This window comes from Balaenoptera physalus, assembly GCF_965194825.1.
Source record: "Balaenoptera physalus genome assembly, chromosome: 21".
In the NCBI taxonomy this organism is placed as follows: domain Eukaryota; kingdom Metazoa; phylum Chordata; class Mammalia; order Artiodactyla; family Balaenopteridae; genus Balaenoptera; species Balaenoptera physalus.
In genome coordinates, this window is record NC_138902.1 from 10,380,040 (window position 1) to 10,402,162 (window position 22,123).

At 40.7% G+C, this 22,123-nt stretch overlaps 1 protein-coding gene across 13 annotated transcripts in view; it reads left to right on the top strand.

Moving 5' to 3' along the window:
* The window catches only part of PSD3 (pleckstrin and Sec7 domain containing 3), a 560,140-nt gene that overhangs the window by 510,579 nt on the left and 27,438 nt on the right, over nt 1-22,123 (top strand). For all 13 annotated transcript variants that reach the window (XM_082444205.1, XM_082444206.1, XM_082444214.1 and 10 more), the window contains 2 exons: nt 2,117-2,261; nt 21,287-21,430. In XM_082444205.1, coding sequence (XP_082300331.1) covers nt 2,117-2,261; nt 21,287-21,430 — 289 coding nt within the window. The remainder of the gene's footprint in view (nt 1-2,116; nt 2,262-21,286; nt 21,431-22,123) is intronic.

Consider the following 22,123-nt stretch of genomic DNA (forward strand, 5'->3'; position numbering starts at 1 on the left):
GCATGCCTTTTACAGACTGAGCTTGACTTCAGAATCACTCTCAACACAACACTACCAACTGGCTGCATTAGGCACTGGCATTAAATTTGACATCAATAGAGTAAACACAGGTATCTGCAGGCTTACTGATCAAAACAGTGGAAGACTAGCAGAGGAAATGAGAACAAGAACAGGTACTCTGGTGATTTGGGGATGCTGAGCTCACAAAGGCATGAGATTGCTGACATCAGGCGAGGAGGAAGTTGTAAGGAAACCCAAGTCACAGAGGAGTTTTTGGTGTGGGAGATGACTAGCAACACAAGGGAGCCACAGCCGGATGTGTAATCACAGCCATTAGTCATAAAAGTCCCCCACGTTATTCTGTTCCCCAGCATTATTGTTTTTAAATGTCTAAAATGCTGGATACGGTAACTAAAGAGAGCTAATTACTCCAAGTGGGATTGATGCAGAAATCAGTCGATTGAAATAACAGGTTGGAGAGGCACACGGGTCAGAGAGGCATGCGGGCACGATGAGGGTGACACCTGGGTGTGGTGTCAGGTTAGCGTGGTAGCTTTCAGAGCCATCAGTACAGGAAATGATTTTTAGATGGGCTGACTTCTTGTCCATCTTTTTATTGATTATATACATGGTGGGTCTCTCACCTAGTTCAGGACTATTTCTCCCATTGATTTATGAGTTCACAAGTGCTGTCAGTGCTGGGCTCTGCAAACATGACATATAAGTTAAAAGTATGATACCGACATCAGGAGATTTCCACACCCTCTCAGGTGGATTTTTTTATGTCCTACTGAGATATACTGTACATACTTTTAAGTGTACAATGATGTTTAGCAAATTTGCAGAATTGTGCAACACAATCCAGTTTTGGAACACTTTCATCACCCCACCCCAATCCCTCGTGCCGTTCTCACCCACAGCCCGGACACCACTAGTTTCCTCTTTGTATTGCCCTTTCTGGATTTTGCATATAAACGCAGTCACAGAATACATGGGCTTCTCTTTAGCTCAGTGTGAAGTTTTGGGGTCATCCACGCTGTAACCTGCCTCAGCACTCCATACCTTTGCTGCTGGATGGTATTCCACCACATAGATATGGACCGTGTTTTTGTTTTTGTTTTGTTTTTAATTTTATTTACTTTTATTTTTGGTTGCATTGGGTCTTTGTTGCTGCACGCGGGCTTTCTCTAGTTGCGGCGAGCGGGGGCTACTCTTCGTTGCGGTGCGCGGGCTTCTCACTGCAGTGGCTTCTCTTGTTGCAGAGCACAGCTCTAGGGGCACGGGCTTCAGTAGTTGTGGCACACAGGCTCAGTAGTTGTGGCTCACGGGATCTAGAGCGCGGGCTCAGTAGTTGTGGTGCACGGGCTTAGCTGCTCCGTGGCATGTGGGATCTTCCTGGACCAGAGCTCAAACCCGTGTCCCCTGCATTGGCAAGCGGATTCTTAATCAGTGCACCACCAGGGAAGCCCTAGACCACGTTTTGTTTATTCATTCACTAGTTGATGGGCATTTAGAGTGTTTCTCCTTTTTGATGCTTATAAATAGTGCTGCTATGAACTTCACATACAAATCTTTTAGTGCCTATATGTTTTTATTTCCCTTGAGTGTATACCTAGAAGTAGAATTGCTGGGTTGTATAATAAATTTATAGTTTATAGTTTTTAAGAAACTGTCCAAACTACTTTCCAAAGTGGGTGTATATACCCTTTTACATTCCCTCTATCAGTTTATCCCTCAGTTGCATTTTAAAATCAAATTATGTGATTGGAAGAGATGAGTTAATTTTTAAATTAATTTTTGACCTAGGCTAGTATCAAATAGAAAGTAGGGGGTTTAGTAAATATTTATTGTGAAGTGATTTTGCTTTATTTCCTTCTGTATCCTTGGGAGATAATCATAGCCTTACACTATGATGATCCTAGGTTCCAGGGCCTTTTATTACCATGGTGATTGCTTTTGAAAATGTTAGTCTCCAATGAAGTTTTGTCAGGGATTATTTGTACCAAGAAGAATAAATGATTTTATATGCCATTTTAGATCAGTAATGAGAAATGGGCAAGATGTGATGCACTTAGATACAGAAATACCCTAACATAAATATATCTGTTTCTCATAGGAGTCCAGAGGAAATGCAAGGGTGGATAAACAAAATTAATTGTGTTGCAGCTGTATTTTCTGCACCACCATTTCCAGCAGCCATCGGATCTCAGAAGAAGTTTAGTCGCCCACTTCTGCCTGCCACCACTACAAAATTGTCTCAGGTTAGTCATTTTGATCGTGCTTTGACCTTGGAAAAAAGCACTTTGTTAAATAATCTTCTTAATATTTGTATTTGAATAATACTCCATATTTTGGGGGCAGGGATGAGACCTTGCCCCGGAGGACAGTGTTGTACAAGTGGGGCAGAATGCAGTGTGCTGGCTTTTACACTTCATGTGGGAAGCTGACACAATTGAGTGAAGGTTGGTAGGACACATACTTTGAATTAGTTTCAAGTACTTTGAAAAATTACTTGAAAAATACTTCGAAAAATTTATATTAGTTTACTAATCAGTCATACCAGCCTCATTTTTGATTTTTGATTTTGATTTTTGTTTTTACTAACAGTGCATATTTTTTAAATAACTGGCTAATGTTAGACATCCTGGCTTGGAAACAAGCTTTTTATTAATTCATTCATTTAACTTTTTATTTTATTGAGCTTTTCCCATATCCCAGACTGTGTTTGATGCTGAGTATATAAAAATATTCCCAGGGATCCACTATTCACAGTGCAGTGGGACAGAGCCTTCCCTACCTCTCAGGGAGGATCTAAGTGAACCCTAGTGGTTTTCCCAGCTAATCCAGACAAAGCATGCTAGAACTCTCTTTAGATGTATTCACATGAGCTGCTCTCCGTTTGTAGGAGTGATCTCTCTAAAGACCACATTTTATTGTGTTCCTTTCTTACTTAAAACTCTGTTCTAAGACATTGCATACAAGCCACGTTTGCCAATTTTAAACCTGTCTGCAGTGCCGCTATTGCCATTGATTAGTTAAGGATTTTGGAAGCTACTTTGATGTCTTTGTGAATTTCTTATTGGTGCAATAACAGAAATAGTTTCATCTGACTTTAATCAACCAAGTCTTGATATTAACTAGCTCCTCTACACATCTGACATCATGAATGGAACATTTATTAATAAATATGTATCACGTGCCTGTTGTACCTCAGAGACTATTTTTGGCACTGGAAAAAGGCAAGTGAAACCCAGGCGGTCTCTGGGATCGAATTGGCAAATATAAACAAGCAAGTAATTGTAACGCAGTTTGATTAGAGGTACATGAAGGATAAGTCCAGAGTACTGTTGGGGTGCAAGTTAGGGCCTGGCCTTGGAGGAAGGAGGAAGTGTGGTAGCTAATACGGAGCTCACAGGATGAGCAGCAGGTAGGTGTGGTGTGGGAAAGAGAATGATCCAGCAGAGGTCCGAAAGGCCCAGAGGAGAAAGCGCTGGGATGTAGGAGGTACACATAAGTTATCAGATGTGACTTGAGTACAGAGTGTTGTGGAAAGGCAAGAAACGTTCCTCTGTGGAGGTAAGCAAGTGCCAAATGATGAACAGTCTGGTTTGTCAGGTGTAGGATTTTGGTTGCTTCACTGGTTCCCAGCATCCTTAGGATAATAGTATAAGCAGGAAATTAATGTGATCAAATCTGTGCTTTAAAAGTTTTTCTTGTTACAATAGGAAGAAAGTACTAGAGGAGGAAACTACTAAAGCAGGAAGGCGCTTTCCATAATGCAGGGGAAAACTAAGTTAGTTAAAGAGGAGGTGGCAGAAGTGGAAGGGTTTGGGGCATGTTGATGGTCCTTAGTGCTCCCTGAAGTGAGGAATAAGGGCTGTCACCTGGGCTTGGACACTGAGGACTGTGGTGTCGGATCTGGCTTTTGGGACCCCATCGTCTCCTGCTTTCCCTCCTGGTGCTTCTTCCCAGGGTCCTTTCCTGTGTCCTTTTCCTCTTTCTACCTCCAAATGTTGCAATGAGTGCTCAGAAGCAGACCAAAACAGACACTTGAGAAACAATGGTTTTTAAGTTAGTCACGAAAAAACCCAGGGAGAATGTTATGCCAAGAGAAGGGCAGAAAGATCAGGTACAAACAGGACAAAAAGATCTCCTGTGAAGTGGCAGGAGGTGACTGGGTCATACAGTGAGAGCAGTTTCGGGAGTGATGGTGGAGCGGCCACTTTGGTCCTCCTTAAGGGGGATGGAAGGCAGTGAGGATGTGGAGGAGGGTACGTGTGTGAGTCCTGCCTAAGTTCATAAAGACAAGCTGGTGCTGAGAGCAGAGGAGGCATGGTTTCAGTAGAGATTCTTTTGTTTCTGTAAATTCGTAATTATTATTAACATGATTTGGATGCTCCCCACGTAAGCATTGCTATTCCTGTCTAGTTCATAGACTAACTACCGAAAAAGCTGTTAGGAATAGAAAGGACCGAGCCAGCTCACTTTACAAGGCAGAATGGCATTTAACTTTCAAGGAAAATAAATATTCTAAGAGAAAAGGAAGGCTTTACCTCTTATTGATGGCCAGAAAGTATGTTGGCAGACTTCTCCGTCTACCCAACTAAAATACAAACTCTTAAAGCAAATGCATTTCCCCACTATAATTTTGGGTACTTGACATAAATAGTAAGCCACATTACATAAGGTAAGAGGAGAGAAAAACAATTGAATAACTAGAGGCAAAAAAATACTTTCAAAAGTTGAGTTTTATTCTATTAATTTCACTAGGAATTTTCCAATCATTACCTTTCAATAGATTGGTCTTTCTCGCAACTACTCCTATAAAAGATCCGGGGGGGGGGGAAGGTGATCTGAAGTTAAAGAGGAACATTAATAAGTATAGAGCAACATGAGAGCTTTTCCTTGTTCTTTCCTCACTGTAGAACCTACATTTCTGTTTATTTTCTACTTTAAAAAATGTGTTACTATCCTATTTATGTATGGGCTGTACCTTAATAAGTCACTTATACGTGAAAATGAATGTGTTTATCTATTTGTATATTTTTACCACAAGGCCATACCACTTTTATCAAGGCAGAAGCTCTTATTTTAAACAAATGTCCTACATTGGAATTAAAAATGGAATGCATAACTTTTTTGATATTTTTCCTCATTTTGAACATGGAGGTGCAAAAAATGCATATGTAATGTGATCAAAATGACGGGTTCAAGATTTTAAATAAGCAAGTAGTAACCAGAAAGAAGCATCCTCTTGTGTCACATAAGATGACCAAACCCTTTTGGGAATTTAATTTCTTTGTAAAAAAATACGATGACTTCCTCCCAGACAAGTAAGTCACCGAGCCTTTGTGGGCCTCAGTTTTCCACCTGGAAGGTGAGGAAATTGTCTAGAATGTTTTTAAGATTCTTTCTATCACTAGCTCTGTATTTTTTGCCCAGGTCGTCGTGTTTGTTTACTAAAAATGAAAAGTGTGCTTTACCTTTGAGAGTAATAGGACAATTAGAAACGAATGTGTAGAACCAAGCACATGATAAAGAACAGGTTAGAAAGAGGGAGAGAGCGTTGGTGGGCACACAGCCTGGTGCGGGTGTTTGGGGTACCCTCCGTTTCAGATGGAGACTCCCGGGGCATGTCTTTGCTGGAGTCACAGTGCACCTTCAGTGAACCTGGAAGGTGTGTCTGGATGCGCCCACAGGGCCTCCAGTGCCTTGAAGGCGAGGCCCCCTCCTTTAGCCCGGGCATTCTCAGTCTCGGCCCCGCTGACCTTTTGGCCTGGGTAGTTCTTTGTTGTGGATTGTAGGGTGTTAGGCAGTATCCCCAGCCTCTGTGCACTTGATGGCAGTATCATCCCCCCAGTTGTGACAACCAAAAATGTCTCCAGACATGGCCGAATGTCCTGTGGGGCCCGTCCCTGCTGTTGGGAGCCACTGCTCTAGCCCGGCCGTCTTTCCTTTCTCCGCATGCCCACAGCCTGGCTGCCACGCCCCGAAACGCCAGACCCCTTGGACAATTTCAGTTTATAAAATAATGTATAACAGTGTGAGTGCCCTGCTGGGAAAAAGTCAAACAGTGTTAGGAAAAAACTAAACATTCAATTAGAAGATTGTTTGGTGCTTTTAAAGACACACTGTTCATCACCCTGTCATTTGCAGGCTTTTCTTTAATTTATTCTTGTCTTCTCTCCAAACCATATTAGCCATCGTTATTGGAATTGATTATTGTCAGAGCAGCGTGGTTCTTTCTGAGCAACTCCGCTGTGTGGGAGGAGTTGCCTTTTTCTAGTTGTTTTTCATGACCATGTTGCCAGAGCATATTTTTCTTCCTCTGTCGCAGGTGGAGAGACTAGTATGAAAATGTAAGTTTTGTTTCTCCTTCTGGTATAGCACTCCAAACTTAGGATTTCATGGTTGGCCATCTTCAAGATCTACTGGACCTCCTTTTCTACTCATCAAAGTAGTCATTTTCAGACATTAATTTGCATAAGAATTATCTGGGGACTTATTTAAAGCGCACATTTCTCATCCCCCAGCCCCCCGCCTCGATTGATCAGGTCTGGGCCAGGGTCCCGGGGAATATGTGTGTTTCTGAGACACACCAGTGTCCTGCCATACGCAGTGCAGACCAGAGACCCTGCCCTGTGACAAAACCTGCCTCCATTTCACTACTTCTCTGGAGACCTGTACCTCATGACGGTGTCATTTCCTCAGGTATCTTGTCCTGTTTTCTGCTTTGAATTCCAACCACTGTTCTGTAGAAGTTTGACTCAATGGATGATCACTAAATGCTAACTCCTGAGGGCCAGCCTTGTGATTAACCCAGTCGCAAACAGGAGGTTCTGTGTTTGCTTCTCACCCTCGTGCTGTCCTGTGCTTGACCGCATGGCAGTAGTGCTAAGGACAAGGTGAGTGGGGCAATGTTGGTTCACAACCTGGCCCCATATGAGGAGGGCAGGGAGAGACCGAAGAAAGAGGCAGTCACTCCGGACTGGTAGGTGGCAGGTTTAATACGCAAGGGAACTTACGAGGCTTGTCTTGGGCGTCTGAGACACAGAGGATCTCTGCACCCGCCTCCAGGATCTTAAAGTTTATAAGCAGCCTTAACTGGGTTCCAGTCAGGTAGGCCGTCCAGATGGTCCCAACAACACCTTACTGTCTCAAGGCCGCGTCCTTGGGCAGCTCCTAGCACGGGGAAGGCAAGCAGAACGCGCATTCCGAGGGCGGGGGCTGGGTGAGGAGCCTCCGGGTGCCCAGGTCCGGCTCCAGGGTCAACCGGCCGACTCGCCCTCTCAACGCCCTTCTCCACAGGCAGACGTGAGGAGCAGAGGGCTTTCAGAGGATGAAGCCATTCTCAGAGTGTGTCCCTCACTGGCCAGAACCACACCCTTCCCACCCCACTCAGTGTCATACTTTCAGTCCTGTCGCTTCTACTTCCTACACATCTTTCATATCCTACCCACATCTCTTAATTCAGACTCTTGTTATCTTGTGCCCAGATCACTGGTGTCCTAATTTTTTGGTCGTTTACCTTATCAACACTAAATATTTGAGCAGATATCCTTCAATATGTGTATTTTTTAAATAAAATATATTACATGTCTTACTATCAATATAACATGAAAAAGTGCTGAACATCATTAGTCATTAGGGGAATACAAATCAGAACCATGAGATACCATTAGGATGGCTATAAGTTTTTAAAAATTTTTATGAAAAGTAATACATTGGTGAGATTATGGAGAAATTAGAACTCTCATATATTGCTGATAGGAATATAAAATGAAGCAGCTTCTTTGGAGAACACTTCGGTGGTTTATCAAATGATTAAACATAGAGTTAGCATGTGACCCAGTAATTTCACTCCTACTTTGATAACAAGAGAATGAAAACATACATTCACATAAAAACTTTTACATGAATGTTCACAGCAGCATTATTCCTAACAGCCAAAGGTGGAAATGGCCATCAGCTGATAAATGGATGAATAAAACGTAATATATCCATACAATGGGACTTTATTCAGCCATAAAACAGTGAAGCACTGATACATCCTACAGTGTAGATGAACCTTGGAAACCGTGCTAAGTGAAAGAAGCCAGTCACAAAAGGAACATGTTGTGTGATTCCATTCCAAAAGGGTCTCTTTTAGGGGATCTAAAATGTCATAAAATTAAATGTGGTGATGGTTGCACAGCCCTGTGAATATATTAAAAAAACGCTGAATTGTACATTTCAAATGGGTGATTTGTGTGGTAAATGTGAATTATATCTCAGTGCTGATTTTAAAAATTCTTCCCAGTGGATCACCTTGCCTGGGGCGCATGCCCTGCCTTGGAAAACTCTGGCAGACCCTTCCTAGAACCACGGGAGATCTCCCTTCCTCTCATCTTGCTTCTCTTCAATCCAACCTGCACAGTTCTGGCTAAAACATGATTGCTTTGATGTCACTTAACCTTAACTGGCTCACTATTGCCAACAAGATGCAGTCTGGACTCCTTGGCATGAGCTTGGACCACACTTTGTTTGCTACACCTTTTCAGAATAGACAGCTTTCGTATTCATTTACTAGAGGGTTGAATTGAATAGTTAACATATACTAAGTACTCAATAAAACAATTAGATTATTATGCTGAAGCTCACTAAACACTGCTTAAGGTCTTTAAAACCGTCTTAAACGTGAAATGATGAAACAAAATCTTTCTGATGGTGCTTTCAGCAATAGCCCCCCTCGGGCTGACTTGAAGGCAGGGGTTCTTTAGTCTAAATTCCTGCGGCTTGGGTTTGATGAAGCTGCAGTATTTAGCAATTTGACTTGTTAATTGCCTAGCAGATTCCTACAAATGCCATTACGTTCTAAATCATGTCTACTTTAAAACAGCACAAGGAAACAGTCTGAGGTCTCCCTCTTTACCTTCCCTTTTTTTAAAAAAGTAAGTCCATTTATTCCATTTTAAAAAAGTAAGTCAGTTCCTGTTTCCTGAGAGACCCATATATCAGGTACTGTGTGAGGTGTGTGGGCATTACAAAAATAGCTCAGACTTGGTTTTGGCTCTCAGCTAATGGAAGCTGAAGGGGTCAGTTGACGTTAAGCAGGTCATGTCTACAAGCCAGAATGGTGCCTCTCTTCTCTCCCCCGCCCAGCACCATGCTAGACACTGGATGAGTTGAGAGAAGGGAAAATGAACTTGCTCTGCCTCCAGAGAGCTTATAATCAGTAGAGGAGACGAAATTCCCGCAGGGGTCAGGGTATGTTTTGTACTGAGCATGTGGTGTAGACTTGTAAGTTCTGTACACGCAGCAGAGGAATCGGCTGTGAATCCGGGGAACTCTGGCTTTGAGTGGGGTTTGCAGAAAGGACCTGGTTGTTAAAACCGGGTGTCTAAGAGCCACGGGAGAGAAGGCAGTTGAGGACCAATGCGTTTCCCAAGAGCCTTGACGGCTCAGGTCAGCACTGACCCAGCAGGGAGCAGACTGTTTTGAAGCTTGTGTTTTCAGCAGCCCTTTGGATTTTATACAGTTGTCTGGAGGCTCAGAGTTGGGGGAATGGGGCTGCTGCCCCTCTGCCTTTACCTCTGGGGCCTCAAGCAAGGACTTGACCTTTCTGGATCTCCATGGCCTCCAAGAGGAAGAGGTTAGAGGGGCGAAGGCCGGGTTCTCTTTCACTTTAGAATTCCTGGGGTTCTGTATTCCACAGTGGGAAGAAGCACCCAGCACAGCACCTGTCAACCTAGTAGGTGTCCTGTTAGAGTGCGGGCGGACAGCTGTGTCCTACCCACCCCCAGCCTTCTGCCCCCTCCCTCTGGCCTTCTTCCTTCCTCCCCTTCCTAAGTCTTATGCTTGGTATAAAAGGATGGAGAGCTGACTTCTGGGCCTGGCTGGTGGCTGAACCGTTGGGCTGTGCTTCAGAAGGGAAGGCTCTTGCACTGTCTCAGCCCTGGACTCACTGTGAGATCTTGAACACCGGCTTGCCTGTCCCCATTGCCTCAGCAGCTAAGAAATATTTTCTTCATGAAATTAGAGTTTGCTATTTTTTTTTAACATCTTTACTGGAGTATAATTACTTTACAATGGTGTATTAGTTTCTGCTTTATAACAAAGTGCATCAGCTATACGTATACATATATCCCCATATCTTCTCCCTCTTGCGTCTCCCTCCCACCCTCCCTATCCCACCCTCTAGGTGGTCACAAAGCACTGAGCTGATCTCCCTGTGCTATGTGGCTGCTTCCCACTAGCTATCTATTTTACATTTGGTAGTGTATATATGTCCATGCCACTCTCTCACTTCGTCCCAGTTTCCCCTTCCCCCTCTCCGTGTCCTCAAGTCCATTCTCTACCTCTCCGTCTTTATTCTTGTCCTGCCCCTAGGTTCTTCAGAACCTTTTTTTTTTTTTTTAGATTTCATATATATGTGTTAGCGTACAGTATTTGTTTTTCTCTTTCTGACTTACTTCACTCTGTATGACAGACTTTACGTCCATCCACCTCACTACAAATAACTCAATTTTGTTTCTTTTTATGGCTGAGTAATATTCCATTGTATATATGTGCCACATCTTCTTTATCCATTCATCTGTTGATGGACACTTAGCTTGCTTCCATGTCCTGGCTATTGTAAATAGAGCTGCAGTGAACGTTGTGGTACATGACACTTTTTCAATTATGGTTTTCTCAAGGTATATGCCCAGTAGTGGGATTGCTGGGTCGTATGGTAGTTGTATTTTTAGTTTTTTAAGGAACTTCCATACTGTTCTCCATAGTGACTGTAACAATTTACATTCCCACCAACAGTGCAAGAGGGTTCCCTTTTCTCCACACCTTCTCCAGCATTTATTGTTTGTAGCTTTTTTGATAATGGCCACTCTGACCGGTGTGAGGTGATACCTCATTGTAGTTTTGATTTGGATTTCTCTAATAATTAGTGATGTTGAGCATCTTCTCATGTGTTTGTTGCCAATCTGCATCTCTTCTTTGGAGAAATGTCTATTTAGGCCTTCTGCCCATTTTTGGATTGGCTTGTTTGTTTCTTTGTTATTGAGCTGCATGAGCTGCTTATAAATTATGGAGACTAATCCTTTGTCAGTTGCTTCATTTGCAGATATTTTCTCGCATTCTGAGGGTTGTCTTTTCGTCTTGTTTATGGTTTCCTTTGCTGTGCAAAAGGTTTTAAGTTTCATTAGGTCCCATTTGTTTATTTTTGTTTTCATTTCCATTTCTCTAGGAGGTGGATCAAAAAAGATCTTGCTGTGATTTATGTCATACAGTGTTCTGCCTGTGTTTTCCTCTAAGAGTTTTATAGTGTCTGGCCTTCCATTTAGGTCTTTAATCCCTTTGGAGTTTATTTTTGTGTATGGTGTTAGGGAGTGTTCTAATTTCATTCTTTTACATGTAGCTGTCCAGTTTTCCCAGCACCACTTATTGAAGAGGCTGTCTTTTCTCCATTGCATATTCTTGCCTCCTTTATCAAAAGTAAGGTGGCCATATGTGCGTGGGTTTATCTCTAGGCTTTCTATTCTGTGCCACTGATTTATATTTCTGTTTTTGTGCCAGTACCATACTGTCTTAATTACTGTAGCTTTATACTATAGTCTGAAGTCCAGGAGCCTGATTCCTCCAGCTCCGTTTTTCTTTCTCAAGATTGCTTTGGCTACTCGGGGTCTTTTGTGTTTTCATACAAATTGTGAAATTTTTTGTTCTATTTCTGTGAAAAATGCCGTTGGTAGTTTGATAGGAATTGCATTGAATCTGTAGATTGCTTTCGGTAGTATAGTCATTTTCACAATGTTGATTCTTCCAATCCAAGAACATGGTATATCTCTCCATCTGTTGGTATCATCTTTAATTTCTTTCATCAGTGTCTTATAGTTTTCTGCATACAGGTCTTTTGTCTCCTTAGGTAGGTTTATTCCTAGGTATTTTATTCTTTTTGTTGCAGTGGTAAATGGGAGTGTTTCCTTAATTTCTCTTTCAGATTTTTCATCATTAATGTATAGGAATACAAGAGATTTCTGTGCATTAATTTTGTATCCTGCTGCTTTACCAATTTCATTGAATAGCTCTAGTAGTTTTCCGGTGGCATCTTTAGGATTCTCTATGTATAGTATCATGTCATCTGCAAACAGTGACAGCTTTACTTCTTTTCCGATTTGGATTCCTTTTATTTCTTTTTCTTCTCTGATTGCTGTGGCTGAAACTTCCAAAACTATGTTGAATAATAGTCGTGAGAGTGGGCAGCCTTGTCTTCTTCCTGATCTTAATGGAAATGGTTTCAGTTTTTCACCATTGAGAACGATGTTGGCTGTGGGTTTGTCATATATGGCCTTTATTATATTGAGGTAAGTTCCCTCTATGCCTATTTTTTGGAGGGTTTTTATCATCAATGGGTGTTGAATTTTGTCGAAAGCTTTTTCTGCATCTATTGAGATGATCATATGGTTTTTATCCTTCAATTTGTTACTGTGGTATATCACATTGATTGATTTGCGTATATTGAAGAATCCTTGAATTCCTGGGATAAACCCCACTTGATCATGGTGTATGATCCTTTTAATGTGCTGTTGGATTCTGTTTGCTAGTATTTTGTTGAGGATTTTTGCATCTATGTTCATCAGTGATACTGGCCTGTAATTTTCTTTCTTTGTGACATCTTTGTCTGGTTTTGGTATCAGGGTGATGGTGGCCTCGTAGAATGAGTTTGGGAGTGTTCTTCTCTCTGCTATATTTTGGAAGAGTTTGAGAAGGGCAGGTGTTAGCTCTTCTGTAAATGTTTGATAGAATTCGCCTGTGAAGCCATCTCATCCTGGGCTTTTGTTTGTTGGAAGAGTTTTAATCACAGTCTCAATTTCAGTGCTTGTGATTGGTCTGTTCATATTTTCTATTTCTTCCTGGTTCAGTCTTGGAAGGTTGTGCTTTTCTAAGAATTTGTCCATTTCTTCCAGGTTGTCCATTTTATTGGCATAGAGTTGCTTGTAGTAATCTCTCATGATCCTTTGTATTTCTGCAGTGTCAGTTGTTACTTCTCCTTTTTCATTTCTAATTCTATTGATTTGAGTCTTCTCCCTTTTTCTCTTGATGAGTCTGGCTAATGGTTTATCAATTGTGTTTATCTTCTCAAAGAACCAGCTTTTAGTTTTATTGATCTTTGCTATTGTTTCCTTCATTTCTTTTTCATTTATATCTGATCTGATCTTTATGATTTCTTTCCTTCTGCTAACCTTGGGGGTTTTTTGTTCTTCTTTCTCTAATTGCTTTAGGTATAAGGTTAGGTTGTTGTTGTTGTTTTTTGTTGTTGTTGTTGTTAGTTTCTGCTTTATAACAAAGTGAATCAGCTACACATATACACACGTTCCCATATCTCCTCCCTCCTGCATCTCCCCATCCCACCCACCCAGGCGGTCACAAAGCACTGAGCTGATCTCCCTGTGCTATGTGGCTGCTTCCCACTAGCTATCTATTTTACATTTGGTAGTGTATATATGTCCATGACACTCTCTCACCCTGTCACATCTCACCCCTCCCCCTCCCCATATCCTCAAGTCCATTCTTTAGTAGGTGTGTGTCTTTATTCCCATCTTGCCACTAGGTTCTTCATGACCTTTTTTTTTTCCTTAGATTCCATATATATGTGTTAGCATACTGTATTTGTTTTTCTCTTTCTGACTTACTTCACTCTGTATGACAGACTCTAACTCCATCCACCTCATTACAAATACCTCCATTTCATTTCTTTTTATGGCTGAGTAATATTCCATTGTATATATGTGCCACATCTTCTTTATCCATTCATCCGATGATGGACACTTAGGTTGCTTCCATGTCCTGGCTATTGTAAATAGAGCTGCAATGAACATTTTGGTACATGACTCTTTTTGAATTATGGTTTTCTCAGGGTATATGCCCAGTAGTGGGATTGCTGGGTCGTATGGTAGTTCTATTTGTAGTTTTTTAAGGAACCTCCATACTGTTCTCCATAGTGGCTGTATCAATTTACATTCCCACCAGCAGTGCAAGAGGGTTCCCTTTTCTCCACACCCTCTCCAGCATTTATTGTTTGTAGATTTTTTGATGATGGCCATTCTGACCGGTGTGAGATGATACCTCATTGTAGTTTTTATTTGCATTTCTCTAATGATTAATGATGTTGAGCATTCTTTCATGTGTCTGTTGGCCATCTGTATATCTTCTTTGGAGAAATGTCTATTTGGGTCTTCTGCCCATTTTTGGATTGGGTTGTTTGTTTTTTTGTTATAGAGCTGCATGAGCTGCTTGTAAATCTTGGAGATTAATCCTTTGTCAGTTGCTTCATTTGCAAATATTTTCTCCCATTCTGAGGGTTGTCTTTTGGTCTTGTTTATGGTTTCCTTTGCTGTGCAAAAGCTTTTAAGTTTCATTAGGTCCCATTTGTTTATTTGTGTTTTTATTTCCATTTCTCTAGGAGCTGGGTCAAAAAGGATCTTGCTGTGATTTATGTCATAGAGTGTTCTGCCTGTGTTTTCCTCTAAGAGTTTGATAGTGTCTGGCTTTACACTTAGGTCTTTAATCCATTTTGAGTTTATTTTTGTGTATGGTGTCAGGGAGTGTTCTAATTTCATACTTTTACATGTACCTGTCCAATTTTCCCAGCACCACTTATTGAAGAGGCTGTCTTTTCTCCACTGTATATGCTTGCCTCCTTTATCAAAGATAAGGTGACCATATGTGCGTGGGTTTATCTCTGGGCTTTCTATCCTGTTCCATTGATCTGTATTTCTGTTTTTGTGCCAATACCAAACTGTCTTGATTACTGTAGCTTTGTAATATTGTCTGAAGTCAGGGAGCCTGATTCCTCCAGCTCCATTTTTCGTTCTCAAGATTGCTTTGGCTATTCGGGGTCTTTTGTGTCTCCATACAAATTGGGAAATTTTTTGTTCTAGTTCTGTGAAAAATGCCAGTGGTAGTTTGATAGGGATTGCATTGAATCTGTAGATTGCTTTGGGTAGTAGAGTCATTTTCACAATGTTGATTCTTCCAATCCAAGAACATGGTATATCTCTCCATCTATTTGTATCATCTTTTATTTCTTTCATCAGTGTCCTATTATTTTCTGCATACAGGTCCTTTGTCTCCTTAGGTAGGTTTATTCCTAGATATTTTATTCTTTTTGTTGCAATGGTAAATGGGAGTGTTTTCTTAATTTCACTTTCAGATTTTTCATCATTAGTATATAGGAATGCAAGAGATTTCTGTGCATTAATTTTGTATCCTGCTACTTTACCAAATTCATTGATTAGCTCTAGTAGTTTTCTGGTGGCAGTTTTAGGATTCTCTATGTATAGTATCATGTCATCTTCAAACAGTGACAGCTTTACTTCTTCTTTTCCGATTTGGATTCCTTTTATTTCTTTTTCTTCTCTGATTGCTGTGGCTAACACTTCCAAAACTATGTTGAATAATAGTGGTGAGAGTGGGCAACCTTGTCTTGTTCCTGATCTTAGTGAAAATGGTTTCAGTTTTTCACCATTGAGGACAATGTTGGCTGTGGGTTTGTCATATATGGCCTTTATTATGTTGAGGAATGTTCCCTCTATGCCTACTTTCTGCAGTGCTTTTATCATAAATGGGTGTTGAATTTTGTCGAAAGCTTTCTCTGCATCTATTGAGATGATCATATGGTTTTTCTCCTTCAATTTGTTAATATGATGTATCACGTTGATTGATTTGCGTATATTGAAGAATCCTTGCATTCCTGGAATAAACCCTACTTGATCATGGTGTATAATCCTTTTAATGTGCTGTTGGATTCTGTTTGCTAGTATTTTGTTGAGGATTTTTGCATCTATGTTCATCAGTGATATTGGCCTGTAGTTTTCTTTCTTTGTGACATCTTTGTCTGGTTTTGGTATCAGGGTGATGGTGGCCTCGTAGAATGAGTTGGGGAGTGTTCCTCCCTCTGCAATATTTTGGAAGAATTTGAGAAGGATAGGTGTTAGCTCTTCTCTAAATGTTTGATAGAATTCGCCTGTGAAGCCATCTGGTCCTGGGCTTTTGTTTGTTGGAAGGTTTTTAATCACAGTTTCAATTTCAGTGCTTGTGATTGGTCTGTTCATATTTTCTATTTCTTCCTGGTTCAGTCTTGGAAGGTTGTGCATTTCTAAGAATCTGTCCATTTCTTGCAGGTTGTCCATTTTATTGGCATAGAGTTGCTTGTAGTAATCTCTCATGATCTTTTGTATTTCTGCAGTGTCAGTGGTTACTTCTCCTTTTTCATTTCTAATTCTATTGATTTGAGTCTTCTCCCTTTTTCTCTTGATGAGTCTGGCTAATGGTTTATCAATTTTGTTTATCTTCTCGAAGAACCAGCTTTTAGTTTCATTGATTTCTGCTATTGTTTCCTTCATTTCTTTTTCATTTATTTCTGATCTGATCTTTATGATTTCTTTCCTTCTGCTAGCTTTGGGGTTTTTTTGCTCTTCTTTCTCTAATTGCTTTAGGTGCAAGGTTAGGTTGTTTATTTGAGATGTTTCCTGTTTCTTGATGTAGGCTTGTATTGCTATAAACTTCCCTCTTAGCACTGCTTTTGCTGCATCCCATAGGTTTTGGGTCGTCGTGTCTCCATTGTCATTTGTTTCTAGGTATTTTTTGATTTCCCCTTTGATTTCTTCAGTGATCACTTCGTTATTAAGTAGTGTATTGTGTAGCCTCCATGTGTTTGTAGTTTTTACAGATCTTTTCCTGTAATTGATATCTAGTCTCATAGCGTTGTGGTCGGAAAAGATACTTGATACGATTTCAATTTTCTTAAATTTACCAAGGCTTGATTTGTGACCCAAGATATGATCTATCCTGGAGAATGTTCCATGAGCACTTGAGAAAAATGTGTATTCTGTTGTTTTTGGGTGGAATGTCCTATAAATATCCATTAAGTGCATCTTGTTTAATGTATCATTTAAAGCTTGTGTTTCCTTATTTATTTTCATTTTGGATGATCTGTCCATTGGTGACAGTGGGGTATTAAAGTCCCCCACTACTGTTGTGTTACTGTCGATTTCCTCTTTTATGGCTGTTAGCATTTGCCTTATGTATTGAGGTGCTCCTATGTTGGGTGCATAAATATTTAAAATTGTTATATCTTCTTCTTGGATTGATCCCTTGATCATTATGTAGTGTCCTTCTTTGTCTCTTGTAACATTCTTTATTTTAAAGTATATTGTATCTGATATGAGAATTGCTACTCCAGCTTTCTTTTGATTTCCATTTGCATGGAACATCTTTTTCCATCCCCTCACTTTCAGTCTGTATGTGTCCCTAGGTCTGAAGTGGGTCTCTTGTAGACAGTATATATGCTGGTCTTGTTTTTGTATCCATTCAGCCAGTCTCTGTCTTTTGGTTGGAGCATTTAATCCATTTACATTTAAGGTAGTTATCGATATGTATGTTCCTATTACCATTTTCTTAATTGTTTTGGGTTTGTTATTGTAGATCTTTTCCTTTTCTTGTGTTTCCTGCCAAGAAAAGTTCCTTTGGCATTTGTTGTAAAGCTGCTTTGGTGGTGCTGAATTCTCTTAGCTTTTGCTTGTCTATAAAGGTTTTGATTTCTCTGTCAAATCTGAATGAGATCCTTGCTGGGTAGAGTAATCTTGGTTGTAGGTTTTTCCCTTTCATCACTTTAAATATGTCCTGCCACTCTCTTTTGGCTTGCACAGTTTCTGGTGAAAGATCAGCTGTTAACCTTATGGGGATTCCCTTGCATGTTATTTGTTGTTTTTCCCTTGCTGCTTTAATATTTTTTCTTTGTAGTTAATTTTTGATAGTTTGACTAATATGTGTCTTGGCATGTTTCTCCTTGGATTTATCCTGTATGGGACTCTCTGAGCTTCCTGGACTTGATTGACTATTTCCTTTCCCATGTTCAGGAAGTTTTCAACTATAATCTCTTCAAATATTTTCTCAGTCCCTTTCTTTTTCTATTCTTCTTCTGGGACCCCTATAATTCGAATGGTGGTGCATTTAATGTTGTCCCAGAGGTCTCTAAGACTGTCCTCAATTCTTTTCATTCTTTTTTCTTTATTCTTCTCTGCGGTAGTTATTTCCACTATTTTATCTTCCAGGTCACTTATCCGTTCTTCTGCCTCAGTTATTCTGCTGTTGATTCCTTCTAGAGAATTTTTAAATTCATTTATTGTGTTGTTCTTCATTGTTTTTTTGCTCTTTAGTCCTTCTAGGTCCTTGTTAAACATTTCTTGTATTTTCTCCATTCTATTTCCAAGATTTTGGATCATCTTTACTATCATTACTCTGAATTCTTTTTCAGGTATACTGCCTATTTCCTCTTCATTTGTTTGGACTGGTGGGTTTTTTCCTTGCTCCTTCATCTGCTCTGTGTTTTCTGTCTTCTCATTTTTCTTAAGTTACTGTGTTTGGGGTCTCCTTTTTGCCATCTGCAGGTTTGTAGTTCCCGTTGTTTTTGGTGTCTGCCCCCAGTGGGTAAGGTTGGTTCAGTGGGTTGTGTAGGCTTCCTGGTGGAGGGGACTGGTGCCTGTGTTCTGGTGGATGAGGCTGGTTCTTGTCTTTCTGGTGGGCAGGACCACGTCTGGTGGTGTGTTTTGGGTTGTCGGTGACCTTATTATGATTTTAGGCAGCCTCTCTGCTAATGGGTGGAGTTGTGTTCCTGTCTTGCTAGTTGTTTGGCACAGGGTGTCCAGCACTGGAGCTTGCTGGTCGTTGAGTGCAGCTGGGTCTTAGCATTGAGATGGAGATCTCTGGGAGAGCTTTCACCGTTTGATATTACGTGGAGCCAGGAGGTCTCTAGTGGACCAATGTCCTGAACTCGGCTCTCCCATCTCAGAGGTACAGGCCTGACACCCGGCTGGAGCACCAAGACCCTGTCAGCCACACAGCTTTTGGGAAGTCTGAGGTCTTCTGCCAGCATTCAGTAGGTGTTCTGTAGGAGTTGTTCCACATGTAGATGTATTTCTGATGTATTTGTGGGGAGGAAGGTGATCTCCATGTCTTACTCCTCCTCCACCTTGAAGGTCTCCTCTAGAGTTTGGTATTTTAAAGGAAAATATGAAATTTTCTTCAAAGTCAAAATACTATATAAGTAGGAAAAAAATTAAATATTAAGTGACATCATCTGAAACTTGCCTTTTGGGTAAAATTTCATTGTATGTGCTATCACAGGTACTACCAATGTACATCACTTGACATATAACAGTAGTTTTTCTTGCATCTATTACTTTAACGCCACTACTTAAGCTGTGACTTCCTAATTTAAAACAGTTTCAACGAGTACATGCCATTTGCTATCTCTGTTCCTTTTGTTTGAACTTTGTCAGGTGTATTTCTCTGCCTTCTGTGAAATCCCCTTTGTTAGCGTTGTCCCATGAGAATGGTCTGCACGCTTCCCTAATGGATTGTAAGGGCAAAGACAAAAGGGAGGAGAACAGCAAGCTTCCTGACTGGTCTTTCTTCACGGTGGATATTACAGATTTAATTGTGTGAGGCTAAGAACATGCTGCGTCTTGTGGCTACTGCCTTCCTCCTTCTCCATTTTTACATCCACTTTTGTTAGGAAAGTCTGTGTGTCTCCTGTATGGTGGGATTCTAGCATTGAAATAATTTGCGTGGTCTGTATACATTTATGCCCGTAAGAACCACTTGGAATTTTTATTTCAGTGGTGAAAATAGATTTAAGAGGTATGATTTTAAAATGCTTCTATTTTGAGATTATCTCCTTGATTCTTGCTTCATGAAGATGATGAAGCTGGAGTAAAGCACTGCACGTTGAATTCCGACATTTATTTGACTGTGAATAAACTGTACACTATAAACTATAAACTGTGAGTCACTGTACTTACAGATCTGGACTCAACAGAAAAATGGGTCCAGTGTTTCAGCAGCCAGTTCACAGAAGAGGAATTCCAGTAAACATACGAAAAGATGTTCATCCTCACTTGTAATCAGGATGATGTAAATTCAAATCATTTTATACCCATAAAATTAGCAAAAATTTGCAAGTGTGATATCAAATTTTGGCAAGGATGTAGAAGAATGGGAAGTTTCAAGCCTACTGTGGAAATGTAAACTGGTGGAAACACTTTGGAAAACAGTTTAGCGTCATTTTAAAGATGTACATTTTCTAAAACCCAGAAATTTCAGTTCTTGGTGATCACAGACAAACTTCAGAGACATTGTGGGTTCAGTTTCAGACCACTGCAATGAAATAAATATCTCAATAAAGCAAGTCACACAGATTTTTTTGGTTTCTCAGTGCATGTAAAAGTTATGTTTACACTGTACCCCAGTCTATTAAGTGTGCAATAGCATTCTGTCTAGAAAAACAATGTATATACCTTAGTGAAGAAATGCTTTATTGCTAAAAAATGCTAACCATCATCTGAGCCTTCAGTGAGTTGTAGTAGTAACATCAAAGATCACTGATCACAGACCACCATAACAAATATAATCATAATGAACAAGTTTGAAATATTATGAGAATTACCAAATGTGGCACAAAGACACAAAGTGAGCAAATGTTAGAAAAATGGCATCGATAGACTTGCTTGACACAGGGTTTCCACAGACCTTCAGTTTGTAAAAAACTCATTATCTGCTAAGTGTGATGAAATGAGATGTGCCTGTGTGCTATAGGGAAATTCTTTCTCATATTCACTAGGCAGCATGCATAAGAATGTAGCATCATTTATAGCAGCCCAGAGAAACCTGAAAACAACTTAAGTATCCTTCAGTAAAATTTGAGGTTGAGGGAAGTCAGAACCTCTACTATTTTGGAGGGAAAAGCATAGGTCACTACATTTTTTAGAATAGCAGCTTTCAGAATAATTATTTCTTGATGGCATTGCTTGTCTCAAAAAGGAAAAAAAAATATGCAGGTAGGTCTTCATCTGTAGTGACAGACAGGACAGCACTGCTGAGGACGTGAAATGCAGAAGCCAAATTGTGCAGCCCTCAGGATGGGTGCTTGACTCTGCAGCCGGTGCCTTGCCTGCTTGAGTATCTCTCAGGAGGCCTGGTCTCAACTCCGTGGCAGTTACTCCTGACACAGGGCTATGAAAGCATTTGGTTTTGTGACCAGGGGCCTGGTTAGGGAGGCTGGCCTTGGCCTTGGTTGCCATTTTTCAAAGGTACACGTGGACCCTGGCCTGAGAAAGTTGGTAAGATGTGGCAGCAGAGGCATGTTGGACTGTTTTGATGAATTAACGTCATTCATCATAAGGGATTTTTTAAAGTGTGCTACCGTTGTTTATTGATTTTTCTGGATGCTAAATGGCTTAATACTTTCCTGCAGGAGGAACAGCTGAAATCTCACGAAAGCAAGCTGAGGCAGATCACCACAGAGCTAGCCGAGCACCGCTCCTACCCACCTGATAAGAAGGTTAAAGCCAAGGAGGTGGATGAGTACAAACTCAAAGATCACTATCTGGAGTTTGAGGTGTGTTGAGCCTAAATGTAATAATTGCCTGTACCTGAGCTATTTTATGATTTTTTTCCATGAGGCAGGGTTTTTTTTATACTTACTGTAACTGTGGGCAATGTACCTTGACCCTGCCTCTCCCTGGGGAGCTCTGTGCAGGGTCTAGGTCATGGTGGCCCCTCATGTTCGTGGTTCTGTTTAAGCGTCAAACAAGCATCAAAGAATAATTGCCAGTTTATGCACTTAAAAGCAAATAGCCTGCCTGTTGGAATAGCAGGTGCTGGCTGCGAGACAAAAAAACAACAAGTAGATGGACATGCCAGGGTGGGCAGCTGCTTTCTCTGTTCCTGCACCTCTTCCAGCAGAGTCTTAGTCAGAAAAAGTACCGCAGAGGAAATGAGCTACAGGGCGACATGATGCTTTTTCCTGCTGCTAGGCAACACATGCATTTTTCCTCTTACCACTCACTGCCCTTCACAAGGAGGCTGATAAATTAAGTTGTGCACATCCATATACTATAGCAAGTGTGGTCATTAAAAGGGATGGGAAGGATCCATAAACTCTGGAAAGACAGAAAATTTAAAAGCAAGTTGAAAGCAGTATAAATAGTAAATGTTACCTTTGGCTAAATTTTCTCCCAAGTTAGCGTCAGGGTTATGCAGGATCCTCTGACTCTCCCCCTTCAGCTGCCACTTTAAGACACTTAAAGTA